Source organism: Temnothorax nylanderi, unplaced genomic scaffold (genome assembly GCF_030848795.1).
Source record: "Temnothorax nylanderi isolate EJ_2023f unplaced genomic scaffold, tnyl_v1.0 TNYL_tig0780_pilon, whole genome shotgun sequence".
NCBI lineage: Eukaryota > Metazoa > Arthropoda > Insecta > Hymenoptera > Formicidae > Temnothorax > Temnothorax nylanderi.
The window spans coordinates 12,618-25,329 of NW_027249842.1; the positions used below are offsets into that span (position 1 = coordinate 12,618).

The 12,712-nt window shown below is 31.8% G+C and overlaps 3 protein-coding genes across 5 annotated transcripts; 1 reads left to right on the forward strand and 2 right to left on the reverse strand.

Annotated features, from left to right (window-relative positions):
* Positions 1-1,450: 1,450 nt before the first annotated feature.
* On the reverse strand, positions 1,451-3,119 carry Dlc90f (dynein light chain 90F). 3 transcript variants are annotated; one of them, XM_071724507.1, is made up of 4 exons: positions 3,101-3,119; positions 2,599-2,673; positions 2,102-2,267; positions 1,451-1,966 (listed from the first exon to the last, which is right to left on the reverse strand). In XM_071724507.1, exons 2-4 carry the CDS (start codon positions 2,617-2,619, stop codon positions 1,818-1,820), a joined length of 336 nt encoding a protein of 111 aa, XP_071580608.1. In that variant the 5' UTR covers positions 2,620-2,673; positions 3,101-3,119; the 3' UTR covers positions 1,451-1,817. The 3 variants fall into 3 exon arrangements, with proteins under 3 accessions (XP_071580608.1, XP_071580607.1, XP_071580606.1); XM_071724506.1 differs by lacking the exon at positions 3,101-3,119 and adding an exon at positions 2,935-2,953; XM_071724505.1 differs by lacking the exon at positions 3,101-3,119 and having other exon boundaries at positions 2,599-2,818.
* Positions 3,120-3,212: 93 nt separating this feature from the next.
* Positions 3,213-6,585, forward strand: LOC139785326 (dynein light chain Tctex-type-like). The gene is made up of 4 exons (XM_071724504.1): positions 3,213-3,415; positions 3,504-3,578; positions 3,926-4,091; positions 4,227-6,585. The coding sequence occupies exons 2-4, from the start codon at positions 3,558-3,560 to the stop codon at positions 4,373-4,375; spliced, it is 336 nt and encodes a 111-aa protein (XP_071580605.1). The 5' UTR covers positions 3,213-3,415; positions 3,504-3,557; the 3' UTR covers positions 4,376-6,585.
* A 775-nt stretch (positions 6,586-7,360) lies between these two features.
* LOC139785324 (leukotriene A-4 hydrolase-like) lies at positions 7,361-12,691 on the reverse strand. The gene is made up of 11 exons (XM_071724500.1): positions 11,293-12,691; positions 10,750-10,862; positions 10,518-10,672; positions 10,318-10,429; positions 10,182-10,250; positions 9,651-9,936; positions 8,835-9,136; positions 8,419-8,676; positions 8,041-8,330; positions 7,700-7,970; positions 7,361-7,563 (listed from the first exon to the last, which is right to left on the reverse strand). The coding sequence occupies exons 1-10, from the start codon at positions 11,339-11,341 to the stop codon at positions 7,739-7,741; spliced, it is 1,866 nt and encodes a 621-aa protein (XP_071580601.1). The 5' UTR covers positions 11,342-12,691; the 3' UTR covers positions 7,361-7,563; positions 7,700-7,738.
* Between the last annotated feature and the right edge of the window lie 21 nt (positions 12,692-12,712).

Sequence of the window (12,712 nt, forward strand, 5' to 3'; positions counted from 1 at the left end):
GATTCCGTCTTTGGAAAAATTTCGTCCATGTATATACAAAAGAGAAATGTTACTGCTTACTTACGATTTTCATTTTTTCTTTTCAAATCGTTTTCCTGCAACAGGTCTCAAAAGAACTTAAAAATAGTAGTCAAAGGTCCAGACTGTGAAGTGGATGAGGTAAAATCCCAACAATTCCCAACAAAATTGCTACACAAGAAATGTCGTTTACGTTGATACGTGCAATGCGGCCTTACTCCATCGTGTAAAAGAATAATTCTATTAGTCTTTCACGTCTCTTGGTTTTTATCGCTTTTTTAAGCTCTTTTTTTTAATTTTGTTAGGATTTCGTCCCCGTTGCAATTGGGAAAGAAATTGCAGCACAAATTTCAACTTTGGAGTGCGACTTTAGCGTACGCGGGATTTTACCAAAATTCCATAAGTGTATTGACAGCCCTACCTAACTTACGTAACATACCGAATAAATCGATTGACACGTATTATTAATATTATGATATATTAGCTAACTAAAATATAAGTATTTAGCAATTTAACTTATAATAAAAATAACACTAGCAACACGCCAAAATCACGCGAATTTCTTTTACTAAATGCAAAGATAAAAATTATAAATTATTTAACGGCAGAATTGAATATATTCGACACACATGTATCTTACAAACTCTCTTTAAGATTGATTTAACGTTTTTACCAGCCTACACTTTATCATTACTTTAACATCATTACCAAAGAAGCCAGATCCACCACTTTTAATGGCACATCAAGAGACTCTACAAAAAGGCCTAATCCAGACACATTAATTCCATATAAACGATTACAAGATTTGCAAATTTTATAATCTGACTAGATATTTTCATCTCTGTTTATAAATGACGGTTTTTATTATAGCGCAGAGAATGATGATAAAGATGACCTTATCATAGGTCGAAACATTAAGTAGACTCTTTTTATATATCGATAAAAAATATTGACTGGTTATTAATATATGATGTTATCGAATAATTAGACTTTAGATAACCTCGAACTTGATATATCAATTGTCACAGACATCGATGGAACACATTTAGATTTTGAAATTGAAGATCTTAACAGTCAAGTATCTCGAGACAAATCTCTTGGACGTCCATTTCGCATACAGTTACCAGAAGCTGCTGAAACTGCTTATTTTATAAGGTAAAAATAAAATATTTCTAGAATAATACAATTACTAGCTATAATTAATGTAAGCATTGAATACACCTACAATATTTTCAGATGTAAAATTCAAATTGAATATAAAACACGTCCAAACTCTCCTGCATTGTATTGGCTAACACCTGTGCAAACTGCTGATGGTTTATATCCCTTTCTATTATCTAACAACCAGGTATCTATATATTTTAGATCATTTGCTGAATCTAGATATACCTTATTTTACGTAACGTGCACAAAATTTTCTTGTGTAATAATATAAGAATGATCGATATCTCGCATTTATTTTTCACACAAGTTACAATAAAGATAGAAAGAATATCATTTTTCGTAAAAGTAAACATAAGAAAAGTTAATATATCTTAGCAGAATCTCCCTATTTTGTGTATATATGCTCGATTTCATTTATATCACATATATTATTCATTGCATTGCGTAACTATCTTTAAGCAGCACAATCATTTGTGCCCCTCTATTTCTCTAATTTCTGTAGCTTGTGCAAAAATACCAAGTTTTGTCAAATAACTGGTAGAATGGAACGTTTTATTTTTGAAAATGGCATTATCTTATTGCCAAATTATTGAAATCTTTTCAAGCGCAGGATTTTGTTTCGCAGACAGATAAATTTATAGGGCCAGTCCAAAAACAGATACAATGCAGTACATGGTTTTATTCTCCCAGCGCACCGTGCAGCTGCCATCGGTAGCGTTATCCCAGTAACATGAACTCGCGGTATGAAGTCCAGCACCGTTTTTCTGCATGATTGTACAAGTCACTGCAATAATTCGATTTAAGGAAAAGTGAAATTCAGATGAAGAACGACATTATTCCAGAATGTACAGAAGGGAGAGAGTCAACGTTAATATGAAACCTGTTTCCTAATGCTAAGAAATTAGTTTGTTCTGCATACCGATATATTTGTAAGCCTTCTGTAATTTTGTAAGATTGCCCAAGCACGCCTCTACCACGTTCGAAGTCCATTGATTAACTTTGTTATGCTGATACGTATTGCCACCTATTGACACTTCAATCGCTTCCTTGATAATGTTGCTCACATCGTCCACCACAAATTGCAACTAGAACCACAATAAGATTAAGAATTATTTTACAGAAAGCGACAAAAATATATTTGAAATCTTTGAAATTTAATCAAACAGAAATATTATTTTAATATTTAGCATTAAAAATAAAAATAAATCTAAATAAGTAACTTCAGAACCTAACTTCTAATGAGAAAAAATTCACTCTAAGTTTATCACAATCAATTAGAAGCATTCTTTACATTGTGTGTATGCTTTAAAATTACTTTAAAGCAGTAATTAAGACATGAGTAATTTACATAATTTCAATCTCTGTATCTGATAAACAGCTAGTAGATTCATATCAAGACCTTTTTTCACGACTAACCTCTTCTTGCGCATCCTCCATCTCGAGTAAACACTAAAGCACCACTAAAGACTGCTTTCACACCAAGAACGATTTCTATAATAATTTAATGCTTATTATTATTCGTCCGATTAAGGACGATTGTCAAGTTTGGAGCAGCCGAAAAGTAAACATCACGAAATCTGGCTTGTATATTATGGCTGCGGTCCACTTGACGCTTGACGCTACAAATGCTTTGGAGCGTTCTTCTTCTCCTTCTTTCTTCATTGAAAGAAAAGAGAAGAGGAATGCTTCGAAGCATTTGTAGCGTCAAGCGTCAAGTGGACCGCAGCCTATATAGTACGGGAGGCAGTCAACATTTTTGACACTATTTTCGCAGTCAGTGAATATAATGGAACAATCCTATCTATATTCACTGACTGCCGACTGCCGACTGCGAAAATAAGTGTCAAAAATGTTCACTGCCTCCCGTATGTAATACTAATAATAATATTGGGTGGGGAGTAATAACCATCAGGATTACCAGGAGTAACGACAACCGGCGTTACCGACGAGGCGGTGTGACCGACTGTGACGTGACGGTTGATATTATCGACTACGGCTGGCTATATTTACGGGCTTTACGGCACGATTTACGGACAGATTGTCACACGGCGTTATTACAGAGGAGATAAGTAATTGCAATAAAACGAACGCGGACAGTGCGACGATCAGGCCTCGTTAGTGCGATATTTTGTCGAGGTGCAAGATACTTGGGGTCTACGTGGAAAATTGGGGGCAATCGTAGGACTTCTTCCATTTCCAACATTTCGATTGTTGCTACAAGCCAGATTTCGTGGTATTTACTTTTCAGCTGCTCCAAACTTGACAATCGTCCTCAATCGTCCTTGATCGGACGAATAATAATAAGCATTAAATTATTATAGAAATCGTTCTTGGTGTGAAAGCAGTCTTTAGTGGTGCTTTAGTGTTTACTCGAGATGGAGGATGCGCAAGAAGAGGTTAGTCGTGAAAATTTCTTTATTAATTAAATTATTAAATAAAAGGTCTTGATATGAATCTACTGTTTATCAGATACAGAGATTGAAATTATGTAAATTAATCATGTCTTAATTACTGCTTTAAAATTACTTTAAAGCATACACACAATGTAAAGAATGCTTCTAATTGATTGTGATAAACTTAGAGTGAATTTTTTCTCATTAGAAGTTAGATTCTGAAGTTACTTATTTAGATTTATTTTTATTTTTTAATGCTAAATATTAAAATAATATTTCTGTTTGATTAAATTTCAAATATATTTTTGTCGCTTTCTGTAAAATAATTCTTAATCTTATTGTGGTTCTAGTTGCAATTTGTGGTGGACGATGTGAGCAACATTATCAAGGAAGCGATTGAAGTGTCAATAGGTGGCAATACGTATCAGCATAACAAAGTTAATCAATGGACTTCGAACGTGGTAGAGGCGTGCTTGGGCAATCTTACAAAATTACAGAAGGCTTACAAATATATCGGTATGCAGAACAAACTAATTTCTTAGCATTAGGAAAGAGGTTTTATATTAACGTTGACTCTCTCCCTTCTGTACATTCTGGAATAATGTCGTTCTTCATCTGAATTTCACTTTTCCTTAAATCGAATTATTGCAGTGACTTGTACAATCATGCAGAAAAACGGTGCTGGACTTCATACCGCGAGTTCATGTTACTGGGATAACGCTACCGATGGCAGCTGCACGGTGCGCTGGGAGAATAAAACCATGTACTGCATTGTATCTGTTTTTGGACTGGCCCTATAAATTTATCTGTCTGCGAAACAAAATCCTGCGCTTGAAAAGATTTCAATAATTTGGCAATAAGCTAATGCCATTTTCAAAAATAAAACGTTCCATTCTACCAGTTATTTGACAAAACTTGGTATTTTTGCACAAGCTACAGAAATTAGAGAAATAGAGGGGCACAAATGATTGTGCTGCTTAAAGATAGTTACGCAATGCAATGAATAATATATGTGATATAAATGAAATCGAGCATATATACACAAAATAGGGAGATTCTGCTAAGATATATTAACTTTTCTTATATTTACTTTTACGAAAAATGATATTCTTTCTATCTTTATTGTAACTTGTGCGAAAAATAAATGCGAGATATCGATCATTCTTATATTATTACACAAGAAAATTTTGTGCACGTTACGTAAAATAAGGTATATCTAGATTCAGCAAATGATATAAAATATATAGATACCTGGTTGTTAGATAATAGAAAGGGATATAAACCATCAGCAGTTTGCACAGGTGTTAGCCAATACAATGCAGGAGAGTTTGGACGTGTTTTATATTCAATTTGAATTTTACATCTGAAAATATTGTAGGTGCCATGTATTCAATGCTTACATTAATTATGGCTAGTAATTGTATTATTCTAGAAATATTTTATTTTTACCTTATAAAATAAGCAGTTTCAGCAGCTTCTGGTAACTGTATGCGAAATGGACGTCCAAGAGATTTGTATCGAGATACTTGACTGTTAAGATCTTCAATTTCAAAATCTAAATGTGTTCCATCGATGTCTGTGACACTTGATATATCAAGTTCGAGGTTATCTAAAGTCTAATTATTCGATAACATAAATTAATAACCAGTCAATATTTTTGATCGATATATAAAAAGAGTCTACTTAATGTTTTGACCTATGATAAGGTCATCTTTAGAGATGAAAATATCTAGTCAGATTATAAAATTTGCAAATCTTGTAATCGGTTATATGGAATTAATGTATCTGGATTAGGCCTTTTTGTAGAGTCTCGTGATGTGACATTAAAAGTGGTGGATCTGGCTTCTTTGGTAATAATGTTAAAGTAATGATAAAGTGTAGGCTGGTAAAAACGTTAAATCAATCTTAAAGAGAGTTTGTAAGATACATGTGTGTCGAACCATCGTTAAAAAGTAAATCAATTCGATCCATCACGGTAATGGCACATCAAGAAACTCGACAAAAAAAGTCTAAACCAGATCCTTTCGTATTAATTACATATAAACGATATACAAATTTTACGAATTTTTTAATTTAATTAAATGTCATCAACTTAGTCTCTAAGTCCTTGTTACAACGCCCTAAAGATGACCTTACTACAAGTCAAAATAACGTTTGTCACATTATCTATTTAAATTTGTAGTATATTTTTAGCACATACACCTGGCGTGGTACGTTAGCCCCTCTTATCTTCTTTGTTTTTAATTCTTTGAACTTTAATCTTCTATTACATATTTTTTAATTTCCGCATCTATTTGATTATTAGAAGTGGCACGTGTAATCGGTACCGATTTAGATTTGGTTGTGGATTTTAATGAAAAAGTAATTAAAGGAAAAGCGATTTTAACAATAGAAAGGACACCTCCAAATAACAATATAGTGTACATTATTTATTTAAAATAATATATTCTTAGCATGTATGTACACCTGTCTTGGTTTGCTAGCTCCTAATGTAATAAGTACATGACAGAAAATGATATATCGAAATGGGGAAATCATTATAGTAATTGCGTGTGAGATTTGTAAAATGCAAGCAATTCTTGGATTATTGTGCGATAAAAACCAAGAGATGTGAAAGACTATTTAATAGAATTATTCTTTTACACGATGGAGTAAGGCCGCATTGCACGTATCAACGTAGACATTTCTTGTGCAGCAATTTGGTTGGGAATTGTTGGGATTTTACCTCATCCACTTCACAGTCTGGACCTTCGACTACCATTTTTAAGTTCTTTTGAGACCTGTTGCAGGAAAACGATTTAAAAAGAAAAAATGAAAATCGTAAGCAAGCAGTAACATCTCTCTTTTGTATATACATGGACGAAATTTTTCCAAAGACGGAATCTTTAAATTAATGAACCGCTGGAACAAGTGTCTTAACGTATTAAAAGTAACTACGTAAAGAAATAGTTAATTGTACTTTTACACGTACATATACGCATTTATGTGTTAATAAACATTTTACATATTCTTCAAGAGTTAGTTCCTTAATACCTTAGTTCTAGTCCTATGCTTGTTCTTATATGTGTACAAAATATATATACTGCTTACTGTGCCATGGCTTTCCACATACACATTAATATTATATAATTCCTATGATGCATACATATTCCTTCATCATTCGTATACACAAATATATTATATATTACTTTTTAGCGTTGTTTCAAATTAAGATTTTGATTTACTCTTTATGTTTTTTTAGTGTATTAAATTTATGGTTGAGATGGTAATTTTATGGTTGAGAAGAAAGTTATTTTTTTATCTACTCTCATTTTATAATATATTCAATTCTAGCCCACAAATCCGCTAGAAATCGAATAATTTCGCAGATATTTTATTAGCAATAATTAAAATTCAACAAACATCAATTTTTAATAGGATTATCACGAAAAATCGACGAATACATGTTACAGCTGTCTTTTAAGCATTAGGAAAGAAAAATTAATTTTCTAACTAAAAATTAATTTTGTTATAAATATTATAAATAAAAAATTGATGTCAACAACATACACATTATTAATTTTTCTGAAATTGAGATTATGAGGTAATAACTATTTTTATTATTTTTACTCTATATAATAAGTATTATTCATCGAATGGACAAAATGCGAGGTATGCATACGCGATTCGAGCAGGTAGTATCAAGAATTTATTTACGTATATCTAGGATTCGATCTCTTTGTCAAGATCTGACATTTTAGTTGAAGTAATACGTAGTCTATTGTGAGAAAAATGAAGTTTAAAGGTTTATGCTGATACATTTATGTTTAATACAATAAATTACTCTACTACGATAATTACATGTTGTTTCTGTATACATTAATTATATGATATTCTGTATATAAGAGATATATTTTCTTTTACAAATTTAAATATTATTCGACGATTCAATGGGAATTGTTGTCATCAGGCATCATCGTGAATCCAGTTATTTCCTATCTCGTTGGCTCTGCAACTCAGGAAATGAAATAAACGCGGGGTATAGAAATTTGTCTCTACCAAATTAGTTTCATAAATATTTCTACATTTTTTAAGTTTTCTTCATATAGTAAAAGAATTATAAATTGCAGTTACTAATGACTTACCCATTAAAAATAAAATCAGGCCAATTGTTGCAAAAATGATTATAAGCTTTGGTGTAGAATTTGGCCGATTTTCTCCCGAGTTTCATTCAACATCTTTCCTTTATTGCGATTATATGTTTCAATCGCTTCTTCACGCATTTCTTCCCATTCGTACAAATGTTGAAATATAGGACATGCATAATTTGGCGAACAATGTTCGGTAGCAAAGTTCAAAGCTTGTGCAACTTTGGCAGCCCATCGAACTTTAACGCACAATAGCAGCCAAAGAAACCTGTGAAATACGTGATGCACTTTACATTAAGCAGCTGCAAATTAATTTAAATGAGGATATGCATATTTACCGTATTTTTCCATTTCTGATCCATTCGAAGTAACGGTCGTTAATATAATACAGTTTTTCTATGGACAGACTCCTATGAAAAGAATGTAGACTGTTTAATAACATTATTTCCTGAACGTTATTGAGGGTCCTCTCGTCTGCTGTCACAGGAGGAGGTACATCCCATTTGATCCAATTATCAACAAACTTGTAACAATTCAATTCCCACAAGGACCTTTGCGACAAATTCGGCACGATAGGTGTAGAAAAAATGTCACCAAGCCACAACTCCCAATCAACACCATCTAACATCTGAAATCAACAAAAAAGTCATTATTTTTAATGTTAAACATATAAATACTGATAAAACTGTAGTTTGTATGTATAAAAAGGTCGTTACCTCCCTATTGTTAGGAAATTGTTGATACAAGTAGTTAACAAAAACAGTAGTATTAATACTTCTAAATGCAAAATTATTAAAATAAGATTGAAGGAATGGTTCGAATAATGTGGATCCTCCTAACTCATTCTCTAGATGACATAAAAAAAAATATCCCCTCTCGTAAGGCACATATTTAGTGGTTATGTCAGGTGCAGACAAATATTCCAAATTGGGTAATAAGCATCTTAGCTTGTTGACATTTTTGCGTTCTAGGACCTACAATACAATTTACACAATACAATATAAGAAAATAATCTATTAAGAATTCAGAAATTGGGTGTGTGTTTATAGTGCATACAATGTAAAATATTATCAATTGGTGACATTATTTATCACTTTATTTCTTTACTTATTAGTCAAAGTGAATATCTTACCAAACTATTAAGATTCTCTAATCCTTCTCTTTGAAGAAAAACATCTATGCGATCATGATACAAAACGTTGCGTCTAATTTTTCTGGAAATAAAAAGGCTAAAACTCTTATTTAACCACAAATGCTCATAATTCTCACACGTAACTAAATTTCCTGCCCAGCTCTGTGAGATGTTCCGAGCTAGCGAATAACCGATGTAAGAAAGATCTCCGCCAAGTAGAGTGGACGAAATAAATGTCACGCATGGACATTCTATTTCGAAATGGGCGATACTTGGTGGAAGCACGCATATATCGTATCTACCTGGAGATATTATTTTAAACGTAATAACAAGAAAACAAAAGAAAGATTGCACTGCAAATCCAAGTGCGTTATTTTTACACAAAAACGTCTAATCTTCTGTAACCTTCGATTGAACTCACTCTTTATCGCTTTCTAACTGTCCCCCTTAAAAAGAGTTAATCGACGTTGGTGCGAAACTGGCCCTAAAAATGACACATTTGACTGAAGCTCTTTTAACACGCTTCTTTATGTGTTGAATTACGTCACTGACCACGCATAATCATATAAAATTAAAAGTTAATATGTCCAATTGTGTTAAATGGCATGATTTAAAACGGCAAGAAATGTGTATGAAAAGCATCAACTAAAATTAATACACTTGGGTTTGCAGTGCGATAATGCAGAAAAATAAAAATTCATTATATATACGTATAAATTTAAATAAACATATCAAAATAATTTTAAAAAATTTAAAGAAATTTAAATTTAATTCTATTTAAATAAATAATATTAAAAAATCTAGTCAATATCTTACCCCACACATAAGGTCCACACAATTCGTTGGCAATTTGCAACATGGTTTCAATCACAGTGTAATTAAAATTATTGACATAAGTAGACCGAAGAATGTTCTCTTCGGTAAATATACTTATTTCTTCATTAAGTGTGTTTGTCCGGCGTAATGAACCCACAGCAATAACCACCGCATAAGATGGCACCGTTTTCTCTTGACGGAATACATGTACATTTAGTTCCGGACCTTCGCGTATACGTTCCAAAAGGGCGGACATTAGAACTGTAAAAGGTTTTCGTACCCGAATCTGAAAAATGAAATATACGTATATAAAAATACATATTTTATTTTAGTTTAACTGAAGCAGTTTCTAAGAAAATATAGGCATTTATTTTTAAAAACGTTTAATTTCTTTTTTACTAATTCAGTCCATTTCTTCGTCAATATTACTTTTATCAATAATGTCAGTAGTAATTAATCGAATGTCATTAATTTTATGTAAACAAATAAATGGTGAAAGCATGCAAATACCACCTGTGTTTAAATTCTTACCACAGCAGAGTACGTAAATTTGACAGATGGGGTGTCCTGGCAAGGAAACCATGATCGTGCGTAAATTAGCTGAAAAAATAGAAGCTTTTAAATAATCTATGTTGATGTAGGAAAATGTCTCTTTTAGCCAATTTACCTTGTTGTTAGACAGTAGAAAGGGATGTCTACCATAGGCAGTTTGCGCAGGTGTTAGCCAATATAATGCAGATGAGTATGGAGTTGTTTTATATACAATTTGAATTTTACAGCTGAAAATATCGTATCGTGGGTGTCATCAATTCTTACATCAATAACATTTAGTAAATATATTTCTTTATAAATATATCTTATATTTACCCATAATTAGTGCCATAAGTAGTGCCACTAATTGATGGTAAAACTACGCGAATTGAACTTCCACAGGCAGGATTAATTGTAATATGATAATCTAAAGGTATTCCATCAAGCGCGTTTGTGACACTTGATATAACAAGTCCGAGGCTATCTAAAATCTAATTATTCGATATTACATATTAATAACCTGCAGTCAAAATGTTTACTCGATATGAAAGGAAATGTCTCTACTCACTACATAATTAATCATAGGTTTTCTTTTTATAGTCAAAGTCGCTGTTCCTTTAAGAACTCTTTGATCGAAATCCACCATCAAATCTAAATGGGTATCGGTTACACGTGCCAATTCTTATAATTAGGAAGATAAAAAAATATAAGTAATAAATAATGATATATAAATGTAACGAGTAAATACACGACAAAGAATAATATATTGTAATTAAAATTATTATGGTAATTGCGTGTAATATATTATTTGTAAAATGCAAGCAATTTTCAGACCGTTATGCTAGATACAATATATTTTATACATTTAAGAGAGAGAGAGAAGATACGCAGAATGTTGTCAGTTAATAAAAACTGTGGGATAATAATCTAATTTTGAAAATTTTTACGTTACTATAGGATCAAGTATATGTGTAGCAATTTTGATTTCACAAACACTTATGAATTCCGCACTTTCTTATTTTATTGTATTTTCTTTAAGAAAGAAGTAAATAAGTAAGTTTAAAGTATTTTTATTATGCTTATAATGTAGCTAATTAAATAATTAAAATACCTGGTAACGCAAATGAGTGTGGATCTCTTGTAGAACTGAAAAAATCCATTTTAGAAGAGTCCCGTTGTAGCCTCTTCAATCGACTTGCGATACTAAACTGTATGTCTAGTAACTGGCCGCACAAGGGCACAGTATTGCTTTTAACTTCTCTCACCTTCTTTTGTCTAGCGATATATTCTGTTTACTAGAACGTCTGTTATTAGAACGGTCAAAGTGACCGTGACTTTTCGCACATAAGCAAATTCGAATTAGTTGAATTTAGTAAATATAACTGTCACATACTTTGGAACTGATTTACTTTAATTATATGTTCTCTAGCTCGTCTTTTTTTCTATTTTTAATACTCAGATACATATTTCCTTCATTCTAAATAGACTAATAGCATGAGTGGCAGCAAAGAGGAACATATGCCCTCCCTTAATTTATTTTAATTTTTTCGATTTAGAAAAATTTTATGATTGACAATCAGATAACTTTTTTTTTAATTTATACAAGAGTAGAAATCTGCATGAATATTTCTTTAACAAATATTATTTAAAAATACCTTTGTCTGGCAGAGTTTTATATAAATCGAAAAATTCCATATGCATGGAAACATTGGGAACTGTTTTCTTTTTTGAATGATCGAACTCGATCAATAAATGGTATTTTATCTTCTGAGGGTTATTATAAAATTTACTAGAGTATATACGATTTTATTTGTAATTTAGTAAATCTGTTCACTTTTGTAATTTTTACCCCGTTTCAAGATTAATCAACTCCCTGGAAGTCAAGAAATTCAAGAAATTTGAAATTTGACTTTTCCGAATAATTATATTTCATCGTTTTTTTCAAACAGGTACTTTATAATTTGTAAAATTTTTATAATTTATACCAAATTAAATATCTTATTTCTTAACTTCCAGTCTTTCACAACCTGAACAAAAATGGTACCCCTAAGTATATTAGCACTCTGCCCTCCCCCCCCCTTGAAAAAGTTGTAAGGGCGCCTATGACAGAAAGTGAATAAATAGGCGATAAAAAAGATATTTCTCGTGTCCGTCCACATGCAACGAATACAGTTAACTTCCCCGTTAAGTTTTCAATCCTTTGGGTAAAGAGCCACTACCACCGCGCCAATGTCGTTACTCGTGTGGGAGTTATAGTCGGCGAAGAGCCATGTGATATCATGATGCTTAAAAAAATAAACACTGGACTTCGCGAGACATGCGCACACATATATTAATGGACATGAAATATCTAGATTCAGCAAATAATATAAAATATATACAAAATGTTTTAAAAGCTTGTATAATAAACTTGTAGAAAATACTTTCCTATGTTATTCCGACATTTGTTTTAAATGTTTAAGTGAACTAAAGAACGAATAAACAAGTTTATTTATACATACAAGTTCTTAGGTTATTTTATAACAATGAAG

Coding starts and splice junctions, on each gene's coding strand:
- Dlc90f (XM_071724507.1), bottom strand. CDS start 2,619: ATGGAGGATGCGCAAGAAGAG. Junction 2,268..2,598: donor TGGAGGATGCGCAAGAAGAG/GTTAGTCGTGAA, acceptor TTGTGGTTCTAG/TTGCAATTTGTGGTGGACGA. Junction 1,967..2,101: donor GAAGGCTTACAAATATATCG/GTATGCAGAACA, acceptor GAATTATTGCAG/TGACTTGTACAATCATGCAG.
- LOC139785326 (XM_071724504.1), top strand. CDS start 3,558: ATGGAGGATGCGCAAGAAGAG. Junction 3,579..3,925: donor TGGAGGATGCGCAAGAAGAG/GTTAGTCGTGAA, acceptor TTGTGGTTCTAG/TTGCAATTTGTGGTGGACGA. Junction 4,092..4,226: donor GAAGGCTTACAAATATATCG/GTATGCAGAACA, acceptor GAATTATTGCAG/TGACTTGTACAATCATGCAG.
- LOC139785324 (XM_071724500.1), bottom strand. CDS start 11,341: ATGGATTTTTTCAGTTCTACAAGAGATCCACACTCATTTGCGTTACCA. Junction 10,673..10,749: donor AACCTATGATTAATTATGTA/GTGAGTAGAGAC, acceptor TCGAATAATTAG/ATTTTAGATAGCCTCGGACT. Junction 8,677..8,834: donor TAGAGAATCTTAATAGTTTG/GTAAGATATTCA, acceptor ATTGTATTGTAG/GTCCTAGAACGCAAAAATGT.